Here is an 11,001-nt window from a genome sequence, read left to right as displayed (position 1 = left end):
TGAGTCTTTCGTTAGTCTGCATGCTGCCTGGTGGTCGCCTCATCGGAAGATTCGTAGATTCGTCGGAAGTTTCCAATACACCTAACTTTCGATGAAGCAATATAGGCTTGATACATTATTTTTGACTTATTATTTCAAAGCTAACGTTCAGTTAAAGTTTAGTGAGTAATTTATCTTACGTTTTACAGTGGTTTGTTACAAAAATTACCGTGGTACAGTATTGAGGGAAGCTACCTTTTTTCGTAAAGATTTTTGGGGGTAATTATCAATGCATGTTCGCTTTTAGGTTCAGTTTAATACAGCTGTCCAAGATATTCACAAGGCGAAAATGTTTCATCGGATTCTGGCTTCGCTTTTAAAATGAATGATCAACATGGCAGAGAAATACGTCTGTGGGTATGTACTACTACGTAATCAAGAGTATGAACGAATAACTTGTTTCTCTTTATAAATTGGCGTTAATTGTGCTAACATCTTTTACACATGCAGTAAACGATTCAGGCATGCAAATAGACTGCTTCACAGTTTTGATCAGAGATTCGCGAAAGTAGCAAGGGTTTCCTTTGTTATGTCATTACTATTTTGTAGCTTAGTGCATCGATTGGTTGGTTTCCTTGATCCTATGAAGACTTAATGTAGTCCAGCATCTACAATCCGGCATAGATATGCATCCATGGCCTCTACTACATAAAAACGGGGTAGTGAATGCAATCCCACATCCCCGTAGGTACCACACGGGGTAGTGGCGAGTGGCTCTCGTCCCCCGAATCCCCCCCCCAACCTTCACCTTGTCCTCTATCTCTTCTCTCATCTCCTCTCTCTCCGTCATCTGTCTGCGTTCTACTCTCTCTCTCTCATCTCTCTCTCGCTCTCTTCTCTTCTCCTCTCCTCTCTGTCTTCTCTCTATCTCTCTCTCTCCTCGTCGTCTCTCTTCCATCTCTTGCTCGCTTACACTCGTTTTTTCTGCTACTCTCCTCCTCATCGTCTCTCTCTCTCCGTCTCGTCTCTCTCTCTCTGTCCTCTCTCTGCACTTCTCTGCGTCTCACTCTCCTCTCTCGCTCTCTCTTCTTCTTCTCTCTGCTCTTATCTCCTCTGCTCTCTCTCTCTCTCCTCTTTCTCTCTCTCTATTCTCTCATCTATCTCTTCTCTCCTCGTCCTCGCCTGTCTCTCCTGCATCCTTCATTCCTCCTCTCTCTCTCTCTCTCTCCTCTCTCTCTCCTCTCTCTCCAATTCTCTCTCTCCTCTCTCCCTCCTCTCTCAGTCTCCCCTCTCTCTCTCTCTCTCTCTTCTCCTTCTCTCTCTCGTCCGGTCTCTCTCTCTCTCTCGTCGTCTCTCTCTCTCTCTCTCGTCCTCCCTCTCTCCTCTTTCTCTTCTCTCGTTCTCCATCTCCTCCTCTCTCATCTCTTCTCTCTCTGTACTCCTCTCCCTCTCCTCCTTCCTCTCTCGTGCATCTCCTCTCCGTCTCTCATCTCTTCCTCTCTCCCTCTCTCGCTCTCTCCCATCTCTCTCTTCTCTTCTCTCCTCTCCTCTCTCCTCTTCTCTCTCTGTTCTCTCTCTCCCCTCCTCTCTCTCCTCTCTCTCTCTTCCTCTCCCTGCTCATCTCTCTCTCTCTCTCACATCTCTGCTCTCATTCTCGTGTCTCCTCTTGTAGCACCTGATGCGATCGGTAACGGCGTCTCCAGTGCCAGCGGCCAAGAGTTCGCGCGGCTCCACGCTGATCGAACACTAACGACGAGATGTCCGTCGACCCCTCTGACTACGAGGGACAGAGCGTGCTCCGCGTGTGTCGGAACGGAAACTCCGCGTTCGAGTCGCCGACAGCAATCGGGGCGCCACCACTTGTCACATATCGCGCTATCGCTGCATATTCTTGGTATGTATCCGCCTCGCCGTGGGCCACGCACATACGTCGGATACCTCGGTGGGTGAGGGAGGGGGAAGAAGTAGGTGGGTGGGGGAGGGGATGAAAAGGTGGGAGGGTGAAGGATGGGGATGAGAAGGGAGGGGAGGGGAGGGGAGGTGGAAGAAAAGGTGGGTGGGGAGGGGAGGCAAAGTGGGGAGGGTGAGGGATTGGAGTGAGGAGGGGGAGGAGGAGGGGAGGGGAGGTGGAGTTGGTGAAGGGAGAGGGAGGGTGAGGTGGGTGCAGAGGTGGGCGAGGTGGATGAGGAGGTGGGTGTGGAGATGGAGGGTGATGCCATATGTTGTTGTTAACAGTTATGCTAGCAAAATCATTTGAATGTTATATTGTAAGTCCTTGACTAGAACCTAAAGACATTTAGTGATTATTAAAATAATATCCTGATAATATTGCCTGTGTCGCTTAATTACGAACGTAATCAATGCTAATTATAATCCATCCGTTCCCTTCCCAGGGCCGTGAACAATAATCTCCTCGATACGTACCAACTCAAGTCGCTAGATGGCATTGCCGATGGTGTCAACGTGGAGGAGCTGGCAGTGACGAGAGACGGCGACAGACTAAGGGTCGTCATAGCCGACAAGCATGGCAACGACGTCACGACGGATAACTACGCACTGAGAGAGCCGTACGACAGAGTCATCAACTGCCTGGGCTTCAAATACGACTTCTCGCTCTTCAACGGGTGAGCCATCTTTCCTCACACGCGTATTGGCATTACGCCAAGTACATTGGCATCACGCCAACATTACACAGCAAACATTACACCAACATTACGCCAACATTACATTACAGTATTGGCATTAAGCCTTAAAACTTGGTTAAGTAGAAGAAGAAGAACAGAAGAAGTGTAAGTACAAAGAACTAATTTTCCTCGATGTCGAGCGCGCGGCATCATGCTACCCCAAACGCTCCCCTCCGCGCGCATTTAATCGAGTAAAATTTGTGATGAGTCGCGACGATGCCGGGGGGAATCGTAATCTTCTGCTGTTCGCTTGTTCTCGGCAGCTCGCTTGGCGTGCAGCGGGGGTCGGGGGCACGCGCCAAGTACCCGGCGATCGGCGACAACTACGAGGCGACGACCGTTCCGGGATTGTTCTTCGTCGGAGCGAACACCCACTCCCTCGACTTCCGCCGATCCGCCGGGGGGTTCATCCACGGATTTAGATACACCGGTAGGTGGCGCTGCGCATGCTGTCAGCAGCGTCACGCAAGTCTCGCGCCATTCGTCCATTAATTCGTAATTAATTCGTTCATTAATGACGTGATTTTGTCGCGTGTGATTAGGCATGTCGTCGCACGTTTGCGACGAGCGAATATTCGGTTAGCCTCGTCGTGTTGACCCGAGGGTTGGCCTCGGTGAAGATCGATGCCGGTGCGACTTGAGAGTTGTGACTTAATAGGAATTACTATTATTAATATAGTATAATGTAATTTTACGCTTTTCTTCGAAATACTCGCTTGATACTCCGAATCGCTCCTTCGCCGCATCGTCCAAATTTCGCGCCGTAATCCCACGAGCCGTTTTCTCCCCGTTTTCTCCCCGCAGCGAGAACGCTACACAAGATACTCGAGAGACGTAACCACGGCGACGCATGGCCCGCCTACTCGCTGCGCGCGACTGAGATCGTCGCCGCGATACTGCGCAGAGTGAACGAGGCGTCCGACCTCTACCAGATGTTCGGGGTGTTGGCCGACGTCATCATGCTCAGAGAGTGCGTGGGTAGATGTGTAGAGAGTGCGTGGTAGAGAGTGCAATGGTTAGATGTGTAAAAGAGAGTGCATGGTTTTAGATGTGTAGAGAGTGCGTGTTAGATGTGTAGAGAGTGCGTGGTTAGATTTGTGTAAAGAGAGTACGGCTGTTAATGTGTAGAGAGTGCGTGGTTAGATGTGTATGAGAGTGCGTGGTTAGACGTGTAAGAGTGCGTGGTTAGATGTGTAGAGAGTGCGTGGTTAGATGTGTAGAGAGTGCATGGTTAAGATTGTGTAGAGAGTGCATGGTTAGATGTTGTAAGAGAGGCATGGTTTAGATGTGTAGAGAGTGCATGGTTAGATGTGTAGAGATGCGTGGATTTAGACTTGTTAGAGAGTGCGTGTAAAAGAGAGTGCATGGTAGATGTGTAGAGAAGTGCATGGTTAGATGTGTAAGAGTGCGTGGTTAGACTTTGTAGAGAGTGCGCGTGGTAGAGAGTGACATGTGTAGATGGTATAGAGAGTGGCGTGGTAAGAAGAGTGCATGGTTAGATGTATAGAAGTGCGTGGTTAATGTGTAGAGAGGCGTGGTTAAGATGTGTAAAGAGTGCGTGGTTAGATGTGTAAGAAGTGCGTGTTTAGATTGTTGTAGAGAGTGCATGGTAAGATGTGTAGAGATGCGTGGGTTAGATGTGTAGAGAAGTGCATGGTTAGATGTTGTAGAGAGTGCATGGTTAGATGTGTACGAGAGTGCATGGTTAGACGTGTAGAGAGTGCGTGGTTAGATGTGTAGAAGAGTGCGTGGTTAGATGTGTAAGAGAGGTGCATGGTTAGATGTGTAGAGAGTTGCGTGTTAGATGTGTACAAGAGTGCATGGTAGACCTTGTAAGAGAGTGCCGTGTTAGATGTGTATGAGAGTGCGTGGTGAGATGTGTAGAGAGTGCGTTGTTAGACTGTGTAGAGAGTGCGTGTTAGATGTGAGTAGAGAGTAGGCATTGGTTTAAGGATGTGTTAGAGAGTGCGTGTTAGATGTGTAAAGAGAGTGGCGTGGTAGATGTGTAGAGAGTGCGTGTTAGATAGTGTAGAGAGTGCATGTTAGATGTGTAGAGAGTGCGTGTTAGATGTGTAAGATGAGTGCGTGGTAAGAGTGTAGAGAGTGCGTGGTAATGTGTAGAGAGTGCGTGTAGAGAGTGCGTGTTAGTGTGTGAGAGAATGCCGTGGTTAGAGCCGTGTAAGAGTGCGTGGTTAGATGTGTAGTAGAGTGCGTGGTTTAGATTGTGGTGAGAGTGGCATGTTAGATGTGTAGATGAGTGCGTGGTTAGCATTGTAAAGAGAGTGCGTTGGTTAGATGTGTAGAGAGTGTGTGGTTAGATGTGTAGGAGAGTGCGTGGTTTAGATGTGTAGAGAGTGCGTGGTTAGATGTGTAAGAGTGCGTGTTAGATGTGTATGAGAGTGCATGGTTAGAATTGTGTAGAGAGTGCGTGTTAAAGATGTGTAGAAGAGTGCATGGTTAGATGTTAGAGAGTGCGTGGTTAGAATGTCGTACAGACGTGCATGGTAGACTTGTAGAGAGTGCGTGTTAGATGTGTAGAGAGTGGCGTGGTGAGATGTGTAGTAGAGTGCGTTGTTTAGATGTGTAGGGAGTGCGTGGTTAGTGTGGTAGAGAGTGCGTGGTTAGATGTGGTAGAGAGTTGCGTTTGGTATAGATGTGTAGAGAGTGGCGTGGGTAAGATGTGTAGAGAGTGCGTGTTAGGATGTGTAGAAGAGTTGCGTGGTTAGATGTGTAGAGAGTGCATGGGTAGATGATTGTTAGAGGGTGCAATGGTTAGCATGTGTAGAGAGTCGCGTGGTAGATGTGTAGAGAGTGCGTGGTTAGATTGTGTAGAGAGTGCGTGGTTAGATGTGTAGAGAGTGCGTGGTTAGAATGTGTAGAGAGTGCGTGTCTAGTATGTGTAGAGAGTGCGTGTTAGATGTGTAGAAGAGTGCGTGTTAGATGTGTAGAGAGTGCGTGGTTAGATGTGTAGAGAGTGCGTGGTTAGATGTGTAGAGAGTGGCGTGGTAGATGAGTGGCGTGGTTGATTGTGTAGAGAGTGCGTGGTAGAGAGTGCGTGTTAGATGTGTCGAGACGTGCGTGTTAGATGGTAGAGAGTGCGTGTTAGATGTGTAGAGAGTGCGTGGTTAGATGTTAGAGAGTGCATGGTTAACTGTATAGAGAGTGCGTGGTTTAGATGTGTAGAGAAGTGGCGTGTTAGATGGTAAGAGATGTGCGTGGTTAATGTGTAGAGAGTGCGTGGTTAGATGTGTAGAGAGTGCGTGGTTAGATGTGTAGAGAGTGCGTGGTTAGATGTGTAGAGAGTGCGTGGTAGAGAGTGCGTGGTTAGATGTGTAGAGAGTGCGTGGTAGAGAGTGCGTGGTTAGATGTGTAGAGAGTGCGTGGTTAGATGTGTAGAGAGTGCGTGGTTAGATGTGTAGAGAGTGCGTGTAGATGTGTAGAGAGTGCGTGTTATGATGTGTAGGAGAGTGCGTGGTTTAGATGTGTAGAGAAGTGCGTGGTTAGATGTGTAGAGAGTGCATGGTAGACTTGTAGAGAGTGCGTGGTAGACTTGTAGAGAGTGCATGGTAGACTTGTAGAGAGTGCGTGGTAGACTTGTAGAGAGTGCATGGTTAGATGTGTAGAGGTGCCGTGGTTAGTATGTGTAGAGAGTGCATGGTAGATGTGTAAAGAGTTGCGTGGTAACTTATAGCAGAGTGCATGGTAGACTTGTAGTAAGGAAGAGGGGAATGTAGAAGCGAAGTGTGGATGCTACAGTGTTACTGCTACTGCCAACGTCGTTACTGCTGAAGCGGAATTCTGCACCCAGATTATTTCTGTATAATTACGTACTATGAGACGATTGGAAATGCTAAGGTGGTTGATGTGTAGCCAGGAAGAGGGGAAATGTAGAAGCGCTAAGTGGAAATGCTAGAGTGGTAGAGTGTTGATAAGAGAAAGAGGAGAAATGCTACAGCGTTACTGCTACTACTGACGTCGTTACCGCTAAAGCAGAATTCTGCACCCAGATTATTTCCGAATCGTAATTCTGAACAACAACAAAACTTGAAGAAACTACAAATGCTATCGCGCACCGAAGCGGAATTAGTTCGGTCCCAAAACCCATTGCTTTTCGAGAAAAATAGGTGTAAAATACATGGTTTTGTGGTTGGTCTCTAACACCATGTTACTTGGCAGATCAATATGATGTTTTGGGTTTGCAGTCTCGTCTGCTAGCCTTGGGGGTCCACTAATTAAAAACCAAATGTGACCACTTATCATCAAATCCCTGTCACTTTCTCGATCAACAAAACGCGACGTTTCGGCAACCAACCCCACTGATCCTCATCACTAATAACTGACAGATAAACTGTACCACAGAACATAACAGAGCCTCAGCTGGGTAAAGAGATTAACTAACAGGTGGGGAATTAACGCTGCATGCTTTGTGTCCTTCAGCAACAAGCGGAGGGCAGATTACGTGGAGGCGTTTCCGATCAACCTTCTGCCGGAGTTTGCTGCGATAAGCGGGATAGAGGCTGGTCCGGTGATCGTCATCGTCCTCGAGTACGGCAAAAACTTCTCGGGTAAGAAAACCACATGTAAGAAAAATAGGTGAACCACATAGGAAACATAGAATGAACCACATAGGAAACATAGATGAACACATAAGGAAACAGATGAACCACATATAAACATAAGATGAAGCGCACTAGGAAACATGAGATGAATCACATAGGAAATGCAGGTGAACCAGCATAGGAAACCATAGAATGAACCACAAGGAACCTAGATGAAGACCGCAATAGGAAACATAGGTGAAGCGCACATAGGAAACATAGATGAACCACATAGGAAACATAGGTGAACCACATAGGAAACATAGGTGAACCACATCTCTCTCCTAGTGTGACGCCTCGTTCGTGTTTGTTGCAGGAGAGGGAATGTGTTGAGGATACTGGTATGTTGTGTGCTGGCTACCTATCGAGAAAGGAAAGTAATGAAACAGAGAGTTTCCGTGGCAGCAAGTTTCCATGTTGGACATTGCCAATAAAGATGCTGAAACGTATCTGAATCTGGTTAATCTATTTGTGAACACCACAGATGCCTTATGTTCGTGTTTTTTTGCAGGAGAGGGGAAGGACCCGTTCCACAGTCAGCGAGCTACTGGAAGCTACAGCCACGCGCACCTCTCTAACTTCCTCCACCCGGTGCTGTACTACTATGACGCACTACCGACCGGTGAGTCCAATCTAACGCCATCTTACTGTCTTACCCTCATTTACGGCCTTAGGCAATTTGCGCTAATTTCAAAGGCGGTCGTGTTTCGAAACACGAGCTCAGATTTTCTCTTCGGGAAGGCCGTTGCACTGACACGAGGGTGTCTCGGTTCGCGAATACACGTTTAATGGTAGAACGAATTTAAAATAAATAACTAATAATTAAAACAAATAATTATATATATAGTAACTAATTAAATAAATAATAAAATAGAGAATTTAGTCTAAAACACAACAAACGACAATCACAAGACAAAAAAAACAAAGACTATAACAACCCGACAAAAAGAACAAAAAAAACAAAAAAAACAATAAAAAAAGCCTACAAAAAACAAAAACAAAAAAACAAACAAAGAAAAAATAACTCCAATTACTCTATTAAAGCTATCTACGAAAAAAGACAAAGAAAAATAGAAAAAATAAAGAGAATAGAAAAAAAAAAAAACTAAATAATAACTGGCTGTTAAAATAAATAACGGAGCATTGTTCATTGGTTCGGATGGTCGTACGTGTCAACATGTTCGCGACTCGGGTTGTCGCCATGTATACGTTACGTAGTATCATTCACAGAGCAGCTCTGTGTAATACTTCCGTGCGCATATCCGCTGCAGCTGACACCCCTGTTGTACATCGCCTCGTCATCTGCTATCCCCCTCCTCCTCATTCCCACCATCCCCTCCCCTCCTCCCTCCCCCTCACCCTCCCGTCTACGCCTCCCCATCCCGCCCTTCCCTAACGCCTCTTGCTCTTCCTTTCCCCCACTCCCGCCTCCACTCGCCATCCCTTCCTTCCTCCAAGTCCTCGCTCGCCTTCCGCAATACGGCGCTTGACACGTCTTCTCTCTCTCTCATCCCCGCACACAGCCGCGGACATGGCGAGCAAGCCGATTGGCTGGCTGCTGCCGAGGCCCCGCCTCCTGCACCACGTCGTCGAGGACTTCCTCACCGATTGGACGGCGCTGTCGTCGCACGTCGCCCCGCTGCGGCATTTCGTCGACGACGCGCTGCAGGTAGACACCAGGTGGCGCTTCACGGATGAGTGCTTCGCGCTGCGTCTGACGCATGCCTCGCTGCCGTACGCCTGCGAAGAGTTCTACATGGCGGGGCGCGGCCTGGTGCCGACGACGAAGCATCAGCGCCACCTGGCGAGCCAGGAGTACGCGCTCAGCGAGTGACGTCGCAGAGAGGAGTATGAGGCGTTGGCGTCTCGGTGAACAAGTGAACGTCCGACGTCGTATTATGGTAGGCACAATGCCGCGCGTCGTCTCGGCGAACACGAGAACGTCGCGAATCATCTTGGTGAACAAGAGAGCATCACGGCACGACGTGTCGCCAGATGCAGCTTCGCGATTGGCTAGTCGTGTGAATGAATTACTTACCCCATTTTAAAGAGTTCTATGTTTTTTGATTGTTTAACCGTAAATGTATAATATATATATATGGCTATAAATAATATATAATATGTAATATGTGGTTTCCAAAGCAGCTATTGTATAGTATACATATATACATGTATTTGTGTGCGATGCCTATTGTGTATGAGTTATTTAGAAGAACCATTACTTATTAATCCTTGACTATTGCAGGCTTGTAATGAGTCTAATAGGCAGCAGCCACCAACTAGTGCAGTTTACACACTAGTTCCCACATTAGATGGCGCTGTTGGATAATTAAATTATCACCAGTAGATGAAATGTGAAAATTTATGTGATCTTATTTCCTCAGCGATGTGTATGATAAAAGAATCACGGTTTGCAGAATTCTGACTAAATCGAAATTCAAAACATCATCCTAATACATATTATCAGGAGTGTATAATATAGAGATATCTCTATAATAATATCTCTATATTACACTCCTGAGTCCTGATATTATCTTACAAAGGTGTGTGATGACAGGGTGTTGTATACAAATATTTATGTATACACATGAATGTGGATATGTACTCGTCGTATGTGATGGTATGTCCATAAAAGTTTGACAAATATGTTTTCATAGCCTTGACCACGAAGCTAGATCTGTCACGGTGTCTCATTACCTCCGCCCAACAGAGTTGGAGGAGGTTATGTTTTCGCTCTCGTGTGTTCGTGTGTTCGCGCGATCGATATTAGCGCGTCGAGGCGTATGGCGTATGTCGTTGGCGGTCGCTCGATATCACCCAGCGAGTCAGCAAGCCAGCGAGCCCAGCGAGCCAGCTCGTAACACGTACATGTTACATCGGAGCGTGTACATGTCAGTACGCTGGCGTATATCGTGGGTTATTCGTGTGTTCGTGAGTTGTATGGCATATGGCGTATGTTGTCGGCGGAGGTATGCACTTCGTGAGTGCACTCTGTCTAGTTTCTTATGTGCTGTGATGGATAACACCTGTTTAACTTGGAATGCGAATTCATATATCAGTCGATTCTCACGTACATATGTTATATAGCTGTAGTAGCAGATATCAAAATTGAAGCACAAGAGATGTGGTGATCCTCCATTCGAATCTCGGGGTTGTATAATTATATTATTTCCATACGGTCTTATTATTGGTCTTCCTTATTATTGGTAGTATCACGAACAGAATTATATAATACATTGTCTAGATACAAAATAAATATATATAATTATATATATATATATATATGTTATACATACGCACGCACGCAGCACGCACGCACGCGCGCACACACACACATACACTGTATACATACACTCAAGAGTACATATAGATATTCTCTATTATAGTTTATTATAGTCTATAGTCTCTATTATAGATAGAATATCTCTATTATGTACTCTTGATACAATGTATTGGAAGTGAATCAAAACATTGTGTGAAATCAACACATTTATTCACTCCTCATTGTATATAGTTATGTGTTCGCGATAACATGTAAAGTAGTGATGTTGGGATTCTGGTCGCTACGGATTCTTCGAAAGACAGTAAACGTTAAAGGTTAAACCATCGAAATATATAGAGACACCTATAGAGTCTACCTAGTATATTATTTCTGTGGGTTAAACCTACTGCGCAGCAGCAGTGTCACGAATCTCGCTATCAGAGGGGAATCATGTTAATGATATGATGTGATATGATAT

At 46.2% G+C, this 11,001-nt stretch overlaps 1 protein-coding gene across 1 annotated transcript; it reads left to right on the top strand.

Annotated features, from left to right (window-relative positions):
• The first annotated feature begins 1,736 nt into the window (after positions 1 to 1,736).
• On the top strand, positions 1,737 to 10,025 carry LOC106812533 (FAD-dependent oxidoreductase domain-containing protein 2-like). Its single transcript, XM_014816429.1, has 7 exons — positions 1,737 to 1,873; positions 2,373 to 2,603; positions 2,927 to 3,093; positions 3,468 to 3,633; positions 7,101 to 7,228; positions 7,773 to 7,883; positions 8,785 to 10,025. Exons 1-7 carry the CDS (start codon positions 1,737 to 1,739, stop codon positions 9,093 to 9,095), a joined length of 1,251 nt encoding a protein of 416 aa, XP_014671915.1. The 3' UTR covers positions 9,096 to 10,025.
• Positions 10,026 to 11,001: the final 976 nt, after the last annotated feature.

The sequence above is a fragment of the Priapulus caudatus genome, unplaced genomic scaffold (genome assembly GCF_000485595.1).
Source record: "Priapulus caudatus unplaced genomic scaffold, Priapulus_caudatus-5.0.1 Scaffold658, whole genome shotgun sequence".
Classification (NCBI taxonomy): Eukaryota; Metazoa; Priapulida; class Priapulimorpha; order Priapulimorphida; family Priapulidae; genus Priapulus; species Priapulus caudatus.
This window is presented reverse-complemented; position numbering and strand designations above follow the sequence as displayed.

What these genes read in the sequence shown, in the direction of transcription:
- LOC106812533 (XM_014816429.1), top strand. Translation starts at nt 1,737, where the DNA reads ATGTCCGTCGACCCCTCTGACTACGAGGGACAGAGCGTGCTCCGCGTG. An exon ending in GACTTCTCGCTCTTCAACGG is followed by an intron (nt 2,604 to 2,926) that starts GTGAGCCATCTT and finishes TGTTCTCGGCAG; the next exon opens with CTCGCTTGGCGTGCAGCGGG. An exon ending in GACGTCATCATGCTCAGAGA is followed by an intron (nt 3,634 to 7,100) that starts GTGCGTGGGTAG and finishes TGTGTCCTTCAG; the next exon opens with CAACAAGCGGAGGGCAGATT.